This window comes from Diprion similis, chromosome 13 (assembly GCF_021155765.1).
Source record: "Diprion similis isolate iyDipSimi1 chromosome 13, iyDipSimi1.1, whole genome shotgun sequence".
Classification (NCBI taxonomy): Eukaryota; Metazoa; Arthropoda; class Insecta; order Hymenoptera; family Diprionidae; genus Diprion; species Diprion similis.
This window is the reverse complement of record NC_060117.1, coordinates 6,585,570-6,600,973: the sequence shown is the minus strand read 5'-3', so window position 1 is coordinate 6,600,973 and position 15,404 is coordinate 6,585,570. Positions and strand designations below refer to the sequence as shown.

General features: G+C 36.7%; 2 protein-coding genes across 6 annotated transcripts; both read right to left on the bottom strand.

Annotated features, from left to right (window-relative positions):
• Window positions 1–256: 256 nt before the first annotated feature.
• LOC124414184 (ribosome-binding protein 1-like) lies at window positions 257–2,458 on the bottom strand. Of its 5 annotated transcripts, XM_046895155.1 has the most exons (4): window positions 1,894–1,945; window positions 1,671–1,719; window positions 1,542–1,592; window positions 257–1,430 (listed from the first exon to the last, which is right to left on the bottom strand). In XM_046895155.1, the coding sequence occupies exons 1-4, from the start codon at window positions 1,934–1,936 to the stop codon at window positions 272–274; spliced, it is 1,302 nt and encodes a 433-aa protein (XP_046751111.1). In that variant the 5' UTR covers window positions 1,937–1,945; the 3' UTR covers window positions 257–271. The 5 variants fall into 5 exon arrangements, with proteins under 5 accessions (XP_046751111.1, XP_046751112.1, XP_046751115.1 ...); XM_046895156.1 differs by lacking the exons at window positions 1,671–1,719; window positions 1,894–1,945 and adding an exon at window positions 1,828–1,880 and having other exon boundaries at window positions 1,542–1,590; XM_046895159.1 differs by lacking the exons at window positions 1,542–1,592; window positions 1,671–1,719; window positions 1,894–1,945 and adding an exon at window positions 2,235–2,458 and having other exon boundaries at window positions 257–1,163.
• Window positions 2,459–2,474: 16 nt separating this feature from the next.
• On the bottom strand, window positions 2,475–4,519 carry LOC124413831. Its single transcript, XM_046894617.1, has 3 exons — window positions 4,370–4,519; window positions 2,541–2,799; window positions 2,475–2,499 (listed from the first exon to the last, which is right to left on the bottom strand). Exons 1-3 carry the CDS (start codon window positions 4,470–4,472, stop codon window positions 2,475–2,477), a joined length of 387 nt encoding a protein of 128 aa, XP_046750573.1. The 5' UTR covers window positions 4,473–4,519.
• Window positions 4,520–15,404: the final 10,885 nt, after the last annotated feature.

Here is a 15,404-nt window from a genome sequence, read left to right as displayed (position 1 = left end):
AGTAGGAGTGTAATATACGTATGAATCATTCGAAAAAAAAGATATCAACTCTACATTTTCATAGTCACTTTGCGATTTCTTGTGACTCTACATCGGTTGTCCTTAAATTCGTACATTTCATTTTCATTATGAATAAGCAATAAAGCTAACATTGATACCATAAGGCTTTTCATGTAGTATATTGGTCTCCTCGACGGGGAGCAGGTGTCAAATTTCAATGAGTAGCAATATTCGTTGTGTGCATTGTCCTCTGAATCACTAAATCATTTACTCAGTTTATTTCCAAACTTAGAAGCGATTTGTGTCCGCCTCTCTGCTGATTTGTCTGCGTGCCTTGGACTGCCCCATTGTGTTGGTTCTGATTGGACACCATTCCGTGGCTTTTGCCGCTCTGTTGGTATCCCTCGTTCTTCTGACTTGTCTCCATTCCTTGGCTTTTCCCGCTCTGTTGGTATCCCTCGCTCTTCTGATTTGTCTCCATTCCTTGGCTTTTCCCGCTCTGTTGGGATTCCTCCTTGTTCTGATTGGACTTCATTCCTTGGCTTTTCCCGCTCTGTTGGTATTCCTCCTCGTTCTGATTGGACTCCATTCCGTGGCTTTTCCCGCTGTGTTGGTATCCCTCGCTCTTCTGATTTGTCTCCATTCCTTGGCTCTTCCCGCTCTGTTGGGATTCCTCCTTGTTCTGATTGGACTTCATTCCTTGGCTTTTCCCGTTCTGTTGGTATTCCTCCTCGTTCTGATTGGACTCCATTCCGTGGCTTTTGCCGCTCTGTTGGTATCCCTCGTTCTTCTGATTTGTCTCCATTCCTTGGCTTTTCCCGCTCTGGTGGGATTCCTCCTTGTTCTGATTGGACTTCATTCCTTGGCTTTTCCCGCTCTGTTGGTATCCCTCGTTTTTCTGATTTGTCTCCATTCCTTGGCTTTTCCCGCTCTGTTGGGATTCCTCCTTGTTCTCATTGGACTTCATTCCTTGGCTTTTCCCGCTCTGTTGGTATTCCTCCTCGTTCTGATTGGACTCCATTCCGTGGCTTTTGCCGCTCTGTTGGTATCCCTTCTTCTGATTTGTCTCCATTCCTTGACTTTTTCCACTCTGTTGGGATTCCTCCTTGTTCTCATTGGACTTCATTCCTTGGCTTTTTCCGCTCTGTTGGTATTCCTCCTTGTTCTCATTGGACTTCATTCCTTGGCTCTTCCCGCTCTGTTGGGATTCCTCCTTATTCTGATTTGTCTCCATTCCGTGGCCTTTGCCGCTCTGTTGGGATTCCTCCTTATTCTGATTTGTCTCCATTCCGTGGCCTTTGCCGCTCTGTTGGTGTTTCTCCTTATTCTGATTTGTCTCCATTCCTTCGCTTTTCCCAATCTGTTGGTATTCCTGCTCCTTCTGACTGGTCTTCATTCCTTGACCTTTCTCCTTCTGATTCTTTTCCTCTCCTTTACCTTCCTCCTGATTCTTTTCCTTTACTTGGCCTTCGTCCTTCTGATTCTTTTCATCTCCTTTACCTTTTTCCATGTGATTCTTTTCCTCTCCTTTACCATCCTCCTTCTGATTCTTTTCCTTTACTTGGCCTTCTTCCTTCTGATTCTTTTCCTCTCCTTTACCTTTTTCCATGTGATTCTTTTCCTCTCCTTCACCTTCTTCCTTCTGATTACTTTTCTCTCCTTTACCTTCCTTCTGATTCTTTTCCTCTCCTTTACCTTTTTCCATGTGATTCTTTTCCTCTCCTTTACCTTCCTCCTGTTGATTCTTTTCCTTTACTTGGCCTTCTTCCTTCTGATCCTTTTCCTCTCCTTTACCTTTTTCCGTGTGATTCTTTTCCTCTCCTTTACCTTCCTTCATCTGATTCTTTTCCTCCCCTTTACCTTTTTCCATGTGACTCTTTTCCTCTCCTTTACCTTCCTTCATCTGATTCTTTTCCTCCCCTTTACCTTTTTCCATGTGACTCTTTTCCTCACCTTTACCTTCCTTCATCTGATTCTTTTCCTCCCCTTTACCTTTTTCCATGTGACTCTTTTCCTCTCCTTTACCTTCCTTCATCTGATTCTTTTCCTCCCCTTTACCTTTTTCCATGTGACTCTTTTCCTCTCCTTTACCTTCCTTCATCTGATTCTTTTCCTCCCCTTTACCTTTTTCCATGTGACTCTTTTCCTCTCCTTTACCTTCCTTCATCTGATTCTTTTCCTCTCCTTTACCTTTTTCCATGTGATTCTTTTCCTCTCCTTTACCTTCCACCATCTGATTCTTGTCCTTTCCTTGGCCTTTCTCTAAATGCTGGTATTTCTCCTCCTTCTGATTTGTCTCCATTTCTTGACCTTTCTCCTTCGTAATAAATTTTTTCTTTCGGTTTTTCTCCATTTCGTAGTGTTTCTTCTGTGTTTCATCTTCGTACTCTTCATGGTCCTCCAGCTGTGTTTCACCGTATTCCTCTTCTTCGTCTTCCTCCATATTTTGGTATTTTTCATTCGTGAAAGATTTTTCATTCCTCAGATGCTTTTTCTCTCCTTGATGCTCCTTCTTCACGTGCTCTTCCGTCTCCATATACTTCTCATCCTCGATATGCTTCTCCTCTTCTAGATGCCTCTCCTTTACACCCTTCTCCGCGTCCCGGTACTTCTCCTGCTCTATATGGTTCTTCAGATCCAGATCTAGATTTTCTAGATCCTTCCGGATATCCTCGTCCATTTCGTTGTACATCTTTTCCCACACGCTCACCTCCACCTCCAGATCTTCATCCATTGCTATATACTCCTCCGTCTTCTCTTCCCCTGATCTCATTTCATCGCCTGATCTTCGAACACATCCTGCAAAATATAATGTACATTATTTAGTTAATTTATCAGCAGTATGCATTAATGAGTTTATGAGTATGTTGAACTCCAATGTGGATTTGCCGGTGTCTGCATCAGGGTGTTTCGTTTAGAAGCAACATTTTCCTTCGCTCTCACCTGTAAGATTTCTGAACTACAAGAAAAGAACCCTCACCGAAAGATATCTTTTCAATCCAATGTTGAATTCACTCTCGTAACTCGAAATTTTCAGTTTGAATAATACGGATATCATCTATTCATATCATCTATTCATCTATTTGTTATAATTTAATTATACAGACTCAACCTTATACGCATTTTCAGCGAGTGAATACAGTCGACGATTTAGCCGCTTAAAATAATCAGAAGTAATTTTTTAAATCAAATTGACTGTAAGAGTTAGAATAAGTATTTCACATCTTCTTCGTGTTTTTTGAATAGGAAAACTTCAAATATTAAGAGTGACCTAAAATTGAATCCAAGAAATATGCTTCGGTGCTAGGATTCTTTTCTCTATAATACAAGCTTTTTAGATTGTGGCGATAAATAAATTATAGCTTCCAAACGTAACACCGTTCTCCTCACTTCATCCTCCATTCAATGCATTAGATTATCCTATCTGAATTATTTGATTACAATTGTTATTACATACCTACTAAATTAAATACTTCGGTAACACTTTGGCTTTCCCAACAACAGTGTCCGAGTAATATGCACTGGCATATAACAATTACTGTATGTGAACATTAATAACGTAACATAATTCGATGTAAATAATTCAGGTGGAGTATGTACATGTCTAGCGCATCAAAAACTAATTTCGTGATTCATTAAATCTTTCATTGGCGTTGTGTCTGGTGCTTTTACATGTGCCATTCCGAAAGACGTTTTAAAATATTTACTATAGTTTTTCAGAAAGGTCACGATAGTATATAACTAATAGAGATTCTGACGTTATCCAGGCGTCCGAAAAATGCTGTTTTTCCTCAGTTTTTTCGAGCTGACGAAACTTCAAAAAATCGTATCTTACCAACACGTAAAAAAAATGTAAGAAATATTTTTCAAAGGTGCTTCTCGTAGCACTGTGTTATCAAAAATTGAGAATAAAATAGTAAAGGTCCAGGGGTCGCCCTAGTCGATTTCACCATTGACGTAAACATCAAACTCCACGTATCTCAGAAGCAAAAAAGGGTTTAACAGCCCCATTCTATACACAATTCTGAACAAAGACACTCCAATTAATTTTCATTCTACGCAGGAATAAAGAAATGGCATAGATTCTACAATATCGCAATAGTAAATTCATATAATTCATTCATGAAAATATATCCGAGTGTTTTTGCTGGAAAACTTGTAGTTAGAAGCAGGCAATTCCACGTTGAAAAACCACGGACCTGATTTGATTTTTAAGATTTAATATCTCGGCTATAATTAAGATTCAGTGATTTGATCATCATTATTGTTTCCATAAGAATCTTTAATTCTTAGGGATCAATATGGTAGTTGATCTCCGTTCCCTATCCCTATAGTCCATCCACATGTGACTCTACGCCAAAATACTCACCGCCTGATTTGTGATGATCATGCTTCTCACCGTGACTTGGTCTACCGGAAGTCCGCTGATGGCACAGCGCACCGATAATGAGTAACACAATTATTTTATTCATATCGAGCTTATCAGGCTCGCTAGGCGACTACGACGCTGCTGCTGTACGATTTTCATTTTATACTCCTCTTTAGTCAGCAACGCACGACCGACAAGTGTGGTATGTCATTCTATTTCTTTTTTTTTTTGTTTGTTCTTGCATCAGTCGCACAAACATGTACTTCACTAAACGTCAAGCTCTCGTTTTACTAAGTTTTTGCTAGCTTGTTTTTGTATCCGAATGTATTTAATGACGTTTAATATCATCGACGGTGTCATCAATTGGCTATATTTCTGATGCGTACTTCATATAATTTATATTATTCATACACCAACAGCACTTTCCTTTCACTACTATAATACAATTCATCTCTGAATCGACTCGTTCTATTCGAAAATACTTCTTGCTTATTTTCCGTCTATTGAATTTTGTAAATTAGACCATTTCAAAATTAAGATTTTGAAATGTTACAGTTAAGAGGTTTCTGACGGTCCGATTATTATATTCATAGAATTTTATAACGAATTCGGTCTGTCAAGTTGTTGAAATTTCTAAACAATTTCATAAACTTTCAAACGCTTTTAAATATGCTCTAATTTTTATGCAATTTGATGGAATCACGTGATCGTCTATAGGTCCTTTTAATCTTTTCACCACCATATTACTTCTTCGACTGTATGAAATTTTTGTTAATTTCTCAAAAGCATACGCATGACGTTAGTTCTATAATCATAATTTATTTTCATTACCAAAAACAGCGTGTCGAACCTACATGACTACTTACCTTGTTACTTCAAATGAACCTAGAAATTTTTTAAGCATACTAAAATTCAGCTCGTTTTAAACTGGCAGGACTAAGGAATTAAGCTTTGGAGAAAGCTATTACAGGAAATTGCAGAAACCTGATACTGATTATCAAGTATTCTAGGAAAAAATTTTCTTTTGAAAAACGTTTTTCTGAGCCTTGCACTACGTAGGTGTTATAAATATGCATGCGATTTTACAAACGGACTGCAGTACCACAAGATATGACGCAAATGGGAATAACTGAGGTAAAAACCGTGTGTTTACATTCAACACACATGCTGGATTTATACGCTTGTATAAGTATGCACAATTCTCATGATGATGCGATTATTATTATAACTCCGGGGTTTTCAACACATTGAAAGTATTTTTTATTATTTTCACGCATCTTCATATAAACTATATTAATATTATCGGTACTATTGTTCTCCTGCTTTACGCCGTTATCTGTTTAAACTTGTTTTCATCAACTTGCCTTGTGTAAATAAACATAACTTTCTTTTAACTGGAACCTTATCATTGTCGCTCTGATAAAGTATCCAGAAAAATGAATTATGTTGCGTTTCTTCGTGTCCTTAGGTATAGGATTAATCAAATGATTCAGCTCTCAGTTGGCTGTAAGATAATCAGAATAATAGAAAACGATTTGCTGGAAGTAGCTATGCCTATTCAAAACACGTTTCAGACTCTATTATGACAATATATGAAGCAGTCATACGTTATTTGAAATTCAATATGTGTTGACGATGTTCTTCGAGTTGCACAATGTTCAGAAAATATAAAGCGAATAATATTTTCGGAATAAGCGTTTCTTGATTGTCGGTTTACTGTTCGACTTATTTTTTTGCAGTTTGCAAAGTATAACTGGAATCATGCGCCATTGGCTTTAAAAAAATACTGCAGTACAAATTTCTTGATGTAAGAACCCGCAACAAAAAGTCAAGAATGAGCTCTCGTACATCTTTTGGTGAGTGAACTTTGTTTTTGAGTACAACGAAAGACCACGAAACCAAGCCGTAATGTATCGAGCTGCTACTTGTTCCCTCGACCGAGAAAGTCCTGCTATTCTTAAATAGGTCGATGAAAAAGCTGTAGAACTAAAAAGCCGTACTAAACCCTAGTGAGACGCTTATGAACTCAGAAAAGGCTAGCTAACTCATGAGCTCAACATATAACCGTAAACCGACTTAGAAGAGCGTGAAACTTGGCCCTACGTGGTGACACTTCAAATTTCTTTCGAATACTTTCTCCCGCGGTAAATTCTCACTCTCCAAAGTTCGATATTCTTATATACGTACTTCACAACTTATATCTCATTCGGATCAAGAGTTAAATTCTTTAATTGTGGATTGAAGGATGACATGTTAAGTATATTCACCCAAACTTCAAACTCATATTTTTGAATTGGTGTACAGAATTTTCATAGCTAAGCTGTAGAAGTCACATTTATCGTCGAGAATGAAAGTAAATACAACTTTTTGTTACACTTTTTCGATTTTGATTGCAGAACACATTCGACATGGACACTTTTTCGAGTAATATTATTGTATATTAGTTTTTACGGCATGGGCATTGAAAATTCCACTTTTTGTGGCAGTTTTCGTTCCGTAAAGTGACGGTTTATACGGCAGCGAACAAAGTTGCGGAATAAAGTCTTTATTCCGCAGTTTTGATACGCAGTTCGAAGTGCGCATCCCAAACTGCCGAATAAAGTAGCTTCGTCGAACAGATCGTGACATAACCTCACTCTTCGTTTTGCTTTTCAATGCCCATACCGTAAAAAATATTGTTTGTGGTATGCCCGTAAACCGTTTTTTGGCTCGGATAATTTCAGTACTCGCTTCCGGCTCGCTTCCGGTTCGCCTTCAGCTCGGCCTGAAATCTTTATCCTTGCCAAAGAAACAGGCGGTTTACGGGCATGCCACATAAATAGCTATTATTTCCTCATTTTTACTCAGCAGGTATCTGACAGAATTAAAGGATTTCTTTCTGGGGTTACCGGGAACATATTTTTCTCACCCAACATTTCAGTCCAATGCTTTCATTTATTCAGCTATCTTCAGAACGCCTAGAAAATATTTAAAAAAAAAGTGATTATATTTCTCTCTAGTTGGAGTTTTCATGTATAATGCTAAATCTTCCGTGACGAGGTTTCGAATCTCCTTATCACAACTAAACAAGCCGATTGAATAACCAGGCAATTTCATTACATTACACCGCATTTTTAAATATCTCGACTGCACAGACATCTGTCCAAACTGTGGAAACATGAATCGATATCTGGCAAAGCCAATACACGTTCAGGAAAAAGTATGACAACGGTAATTAAATATCAATAATCGTAATCAAACATTTGTTCACGATAAAAACGACGATCAAATTGCAATGACTGAATTATTTATACTTCGAACATCATTCTTTGATCTTACAAAGAAACCCCAAGAATGATGATTTGCCTCCATTGAAATTGAAAATTTAGGTTATGTAGTGATAAAATGGCGCCCACAACCAGGCTCTGACGTCATGAAGAAATTTTTGCAATAGGGACTCATATTTCTACATACAATAAATTGCATGAAAATAGTCCTGTAATGGCTGATTCTGCTCCTCATTATTTCCAGAATGGCGGAAAGTCTTTCGACCATGAACTTTTCCGTCCGAGAAATGCGGAAAATTCAAAAATCGTAATACGTGTCAGAGAATGAGACATTTTTTGGTGATATTCAGAACATAACCAACTTTCCTGAATTCCGCGATGAAATACCGATACACAGTCAAATTTTAAACCGTTCTCGCTCGTTTGTTTACTTGATATACGGAATACAAGGGTGACTTTGCTCGGTCGGTAAAGGCAGACTGAAATTTTAATTTCATCCAAACATCTACATTGTAAAATTGCAAAACGAGTTTCGTAGTATAATTGCATCATCAAACCAACTTACTTGAGTAACGTTCAATCGTATTTATACAAGAATCTCATTCGAGATAATTACAAAACTATCCGGCATACTCCAATGACATTTTTGTAATTCTACATACTTATAGTACTGAAGCATCAGGACTCGAATAACAATTCCCCAAAGCTACTGGATCGAATAGTCAAAAGTTTTCGAAAAAATCCATTTTGAAATATTGCGAGCGTGTTATCGACACTGAATGCTCGATGTGCAAGAACGTGGCTCACCGGGTAACCTAGTAATCTGGTAAGCGGTGGATCGCTGGTTCGATGCTCGCCGTGAGCGACTTTTTTCAAATGACCTCTTTTTATTTATTTTCTTTTTCTTCAATGCGTATGCCCACATCATTTACGTGTGGAATTGATCAAGTCCATGCCAATCAACAGTTATTTCGTATTTTTTAATGACAAACGCGGATCTTGCTTTCGCTTATCTCTCGCTTGAAAAGTCGGGCTTATTATTGAAAATAGTATTTCTTAACTATCGATATTTATGACAAATTAACAACAAAACCCCGACTGTGGAGTGAAAATATAAACTTACGATACGTTGTATAATTAAAGTACTTGCATTGAATGTTTGTAAATTGTTAATAAAATAAAAAAGACACGTCAATTTGCCATCCAAAGTTTTCTTTTTTCAGTTTTGTATCAAAATTTAATATATCACAAATATTTATCGGTGCGAGAGCCGTTGACAACGGCAGATTTGAATTCGAGGTATCATAACAGACTCTCTTGTTGACGTGAACCCGATGAACCGCTTCAATAACAATTGCGAGGTAAGCGGTTCGACCAATAACAACAGCGCATGAAATAGAGGCCTGATACTCGATCACTATCAGTTATGGTGTGAGTGAGTATACATGTTGTGCCTAGAGCTCCTACGACACGCCTCTTTCATCGAGGTCAAAACCTTTAGTGAGACGTGTACCAACTGTCTAAAGAAATCCCTATATTGTTAGGGAATTATTTTTCTTTCGAACGCTACCCTGCTCGGTATTGTCATTATGTATAGTTGCGATGTGAGTTGTTTAAAGTCCCGCTTATTTTTTCCCCACGCAGATCCGACGTCACAACAATTAATCACCACCGATCTAGGGTATTTGGCGCCGTTGGTAAACATTTTACTTAAGTCCAGTCCAGCGCGAGAGAGAAACTATTTTGCAGAAAGATGCTGCGCTTCTAGACGCACCATCTATACTCACACCACTCTGTCAGTTCGAGAATCTAGTAGTACTCGGCGGACTATCGCCGAGCAAACACGCTGAATCTCTGAGGAGAGGGGGAAGTTCTCTGTCCTGAGAGCCAGAAGAATGAATCAATTTTCAATAACCAGCCCAACTTTGAAAGGTTAAGTTCACGCTCATGATGAGAAATTTAACCAGCGGTCCGCCGCCATCCAAACTACTGAGCTACCCGGTGAGTCACGGACTTTGTTGTTGCATATTAACCATTTTTAAAATGGATTATCTTGAAAACTTCTGATCATTGGGTCCAATGGCTTCGGGAAATTATTATTTGAGTCCTGATGCTGATTTGTATCCTCTCCCTTGATAAACAATCAAAATTTTATAACTGATCTTTAAAAATTATGAGGATCGTGAAGCACGAACATAGGGCAACGCAAGCAATGTAAAATTTCAAAATTTGGTTATAAATGTGGTCACTGATTTTGCTATGCAAGGAGGCACCACGTAAACTACATTACAATCCCCTTGAACGAGCTTCTCATATATTTACGGTCGAACTTTATTTACAGGTAATTTAGTTTGAATATGTAACTATTTCACCTCCCAAAAAATCAAATCCATGGCTTATCTTACCTAATCTTTCTTTCTGTGAAGTATCAACGCGATTTTTAGGAACAGTCGAAAAGAAATTCTATCTTCTGATTGGAAATACAAAAACAATTCGCATATTACAAAGGAATTCGATATACACTTGGTATAAACATTTAACTTTTGCAACAAAATTAATTTGTAGACGCTTTTTGTATAAAATATTTTCAAAGCCACACAATGTTTTGCTTCAAATTATGCACAATAATTTATCTGGCAATGAAGGAATACATGACAAATTTTGGTATCGATTCGATGAACTTGATGAAACAATGGAAGACTCTAAATCGGAACTGACCGATCAATCGAAAAAACTATTAATTGAAATGGCCAATGAATCGATTAAGAAAAGATGGGTGTTGGCGATTTGTTTTGAGGAGGATGTCCGAAGATGAAGGTGGCTGTGAGGACTGACTTATCCTAGGAGGTCCAAGGCTCCGTGGAGCTTCTTGGCTGTGATAGGAGAGGCCCAAAAAAGGATTTGGGCCGTGCCATTAAGGACTGCAAAATCTGCAACCCTGAGTCCCCGATGATCTTTTAAAAATGGTATCAGAGATCGCATTTTGAAAAAGTTATATTTTCTTCTTTTTTCTTCGAATCAGATCCATAGTGCATCTAATACTCTATATTGAATATCGTTGTATTTCGATCACAAAATTATACTTTTTCCCAAAATTGTTACCGACGGAGGCCAAGCGGCACGTGAAGTTTACCGACGAGGGATTGGCATAAACGACAATGGATGCACATCTGATACTCAACAACAGGTCGTAAATACTGTGAGCTAAGTACTAAATGAACAAAGGAGAATATGTGTGGCAATAAATTATGTAACTATTATTTATTGCAAATTATTATAACTTTTGATACCATTTTAATTATTTGGTGAGAATGAATGACTTAAAGAGGAATCCCGGTACAAATGAATGATGGATTTCATTAGATCCAAATTTTGTCTTTGTCTAATCTGAACTAACGAAATAGAATTTGATGATCTGAATAGATTTACAAATCATACATCGTTAAATCAAATTAGATGAATCTAAAATCTCAGTCTAATTGGATCCATTCATTTCTTCCCGGAAATACATTACCAAACTGTTGTTGATGATCAAATGTTGCTGAATCCTTAATTCATTCGTTTATACCGAGGAAAAATGGTAAAAATTTGCAGACTAAGCAATCAGTTGCGCGTGCATTAGATAATTCAATTCTATTGGTCGACGAGATTGTACCCATAAAACAGAAGGAGGAGAAACTGCGGAATAAAAGTCATCCTTCAGAATAAAGGCACTGTCGTCAGTGAGAAATCCGCATTTCCTATTCACCGCACCCCATATTTCAATCTCCATCCATATCGTCCGAAACCAATTTTACGAAGCAGGTTATGTTCGGCACAAAATTTCTAAAATATACAGTGTTTGGCGGTAGTGAAGCAGATCCGAAGCGAGAATGGATATAATGGATGATTACGTAGCAAGATTAAAGAATTTTTATGTTCATTTTCCACACAGACTTATGTTTATTGTTATTATGAAAACCAATTTATATGGCAGTCTGCCAATACCAATTACAAATTATTTCGACAATCAACATCATTTCAATTGCATGTATAGTGTGTACATATATTTGACCGTGGGGCCAACTATTTACAAAAAATTTTCAAGTGTAAGAAATCTGTTAGAATATAGGAATCAAAAAATTGTTTTTTTTAACCGTAAAATGTTATTTTATTTTCTAAATGTAGTCTCAATTATCCCGCTGGTCAGTAAGATTCCGTTGCAACGGACCGTCGATAATACGTTTCCATTGATTTCTATCTATCAACAAAATCAATCGACATTGATGTTACTGTTTGGTAAAAATATCAGCATCATCAATGGAACAATTTCCGTCAATTATCCACTGATAAGAAACTCACAAGATGGTCGAATTCTAATTGGATACAGGTGATATAGAAAAATCTATAGACGATGCTGATATTGTTATTGAATATTAGATTCAATCCTCACTGATTTCTCATAATAACAAATTTTTTTCAAACAATTTGAATGGAAAATTATTCGCCGTGATATTTATGGAAGCTTTATAATAACCTGTTGAATGTAAAATCGGTCCAAACTGCCAGAATCAGGCGCCACAAACACTATGGCCTGCAGTTATCACTAGTCAAGACTCTAAACGTTTGAGAAGAGAGTTTTGTATTTGTAGTTAGTCAGTTTAGAACATCGTACTGAAATTGATAATTTCATGCTTACCGTCAGAAATTTGATGCTGCTATCGAGTAAAGTACATATTCATCAAAATCTGCACTCATCATTAAGGTTTCTGCCCTTTCTAGAGAGTCATTACTTATTGCCAGACCAATATTATTGAATGGTGGTGAATCGCCAATAAATTCAGGAAACGTTATTAAAAAACGCTGCCAGGTGTCAAGAGATATTATAAATGTCGAATCTCTATCTTCAGACCGGATTACCCAAAAAGCTAAAAAGTCTACAGCCTTAGGCCCTCAAAATCTTTCGCCCTTCAATTTTCACGATCAAATATTTCAAAATATGGATTAACTAGATTGTTAAAAATTCGGGTATGTGAACTTTTAATGTTTACCAACAATGGATCGCATGAACATCAATGTCTGGCTCCGATCCGATTCCGAAGAATTTCCTGCCTGAAGGTCGAGAACTTTGTACACACGTGTACAAAATATCGTAAAACGCTGCCTGAATAAACGGACGAACTGGCACTTTGTTCGAACCTTATTTTTGTTCGGTGTCCAGAGATCACAAGACGGTCAAAAGATGTCAGAAAACATCATCAAACGAATGCCGATCAATGTATGTACAATACGTAGGTATCGATTAGCGGTAACAACTGCAGTATTCAATTTCAGCCAGACGTTTACTTGTTTCGTCTAATAATATACTCGTGTTTATCTGTCTATGTTTAAGAAACAAGCAATAACAAGCCCAGAGATGCTCTTTCGTTGTTTCATCTAAACAGACTTCATGCCGACTGATAACATTCACTTTTTATTGACTGTTAAAGCGACAGATAATACAATAAACTTGTAAGTAGCAGAATACAATTAGTAAACACATTTGAAATAACTTTCTTACCCAAACAGCACACGCTTACAAGTACACTTCACGCTGCATAATTTTTATTCATTTCTTTGTGTGAAACTCCGATGTTTACGAGTGCAAAGACATTTAAACTACATGCCAGCTGCTCTCGTGCTTTATTAAACATTTTCTAATAACAAACAACTAATGAAAAAAATTACTTGCGTAAAATTTACTGTCCAAAAGTCATCGCAAACCGCTATTTCGTCGCCCCTTCATTTCGCTACTTGGTCATAAATATTGCGCTCCAGTTGTTAGCAATGTTTATTGTTAAGTCGCCAGAAGCATTTTTACTATCCCAAATTCAGATTTATTGGATCGAAAATCAATGATATTTCTATTGTCTACAGACACTTAGGTTAATTTTGACCCTTTCGATATCGCTAGTAATTTTACGCGTCAGCCAGTAGTGCCAACGCAACGATGCTCGTGAAAAACCGCGTGTCGTAAAATTACTAGGAATATCGAAAAGGTCAGAATCAATCTAAATGCATGTATTTTTATTATTGTTTTATTATTGGTATTTGATAGTCCAATTTCGATATTTCCATCTGACCGGAAACGTGGTATTTACATAGTAATATGTTCCACACTTAATATACATGGATGCCAATTGTTTTCATTTACATTTATAATTGATACCGTATGACAAATGTGACGATTCGTAACTGTAAAAATTATTATTATTACGCTTAAGGCAATTCGAGTTCTAGGGCTTTATTATTAATAGTTTCAGGAACATTATCAAAAATTTTCATTGAAATTAATGACAAAATGGCGGCATGACGCCATTTTCATTCTCTTAGGAAAAAAAAAAAAATTCCTGCCCTTAAAAAATAATTCTATGAAAAGTATATATGGTACATACTTTTTCTTACTATATTTCGATTCGAGGGTATCAAATCTATGATAATTATACATAATAATAAGAAGAAGAAATTTTTTTTTTTAGCAGAACAGTGTCATCCTACAAAATAGTTACCACAGTTTTTTTTTTTTTTTTTAAAGATTCTAACAATATTCAAGCCGTTATCGAAACGATACCCACTTGACTCGAATTTTGTTGTAACTATAAGAAATTAAACAAGACGCACAATCAGTGACCAGAAATAATGAAACCGTATTCCACTAATCCCTAATTATTGCATGGCGGGTATTTTCTTGTTTCCAGAAGGCATGACGTACACGAAAACCTCCCTTAGTCAAGAGAATTTCTATACTCGGGTGCTGTAGACAGGGTGCTAGGCTAGGTACAACTTATCCTAGTTATGGAGCCTCGGTTGATCGAACAGGCCTGTAATTATTACGTAGTTGTCGCACCGAGCGAAGCCCAGTCAACTGTATTGATTGCAATCAAGTGGATGATGGTCTCACCTCGACACCTAACACCAGCTTCCAGCCATCTTGCAATTTCGCAATCGGCCTTAGCTACCCGCTATGCTTCCGCTTCTCGACCTCATTAATGAAGGATCTGAGGACCCTACTGAAGGTGACTACAATATTCTATTTAAACAATTTTTTTGCACTCGTAATTCTTACCGTCTCACTTATTGCAATGATTTATTCATTTTCTATCTTATTTCTATGTTTTCTTTTGTTGATTTCGGAACTTTTCGGTTCACTGACTTACGGCATCAGAATTATATTCATCCTTAAAATTTTCTTTCCCTTGAAACATGCCTAAAGAAAAAAAATAATCGATCTGTTTATTTAAATTTTAACATTTGAAACTTCAGGTCGTTGATAAAACGCGCCACTTTTTTATTGCTCAGAAAATAACGCATGAATAAAAAAAAAAACGAATTATTCAATAAGCTGTAACTCGGGTCAATCAAGCTGAATTTAATTAGTTCATTTTTAAAGAATGTCTTGTTTTACGTACAGACTAATTTTTAATTAGCACGTCAAATTTAGGGCAATCTCGTTATCGTGAATTTTAGTTTCTTAGATTTTTAGTTGCTGAATTTTCAACTTCATTGGTTCGATGAAACTCATTTCGTTTGAAAAATGATTTTTTATAAATCGATCTTCTTAGATCTCAGAATTAATTATCCATCAGTTAATCACAAGAAAATATTACTGTTTCATATCTTATTATTATACAAAATTAATCTCAATTCAAAAGTTCTCTCAATTTCAAAAAAATTATTAACACTACCCTAATTTTTTAGTAGGGATAACAATAGAAATTATTAAAAATATATAGTACACATTGTTTATTGGT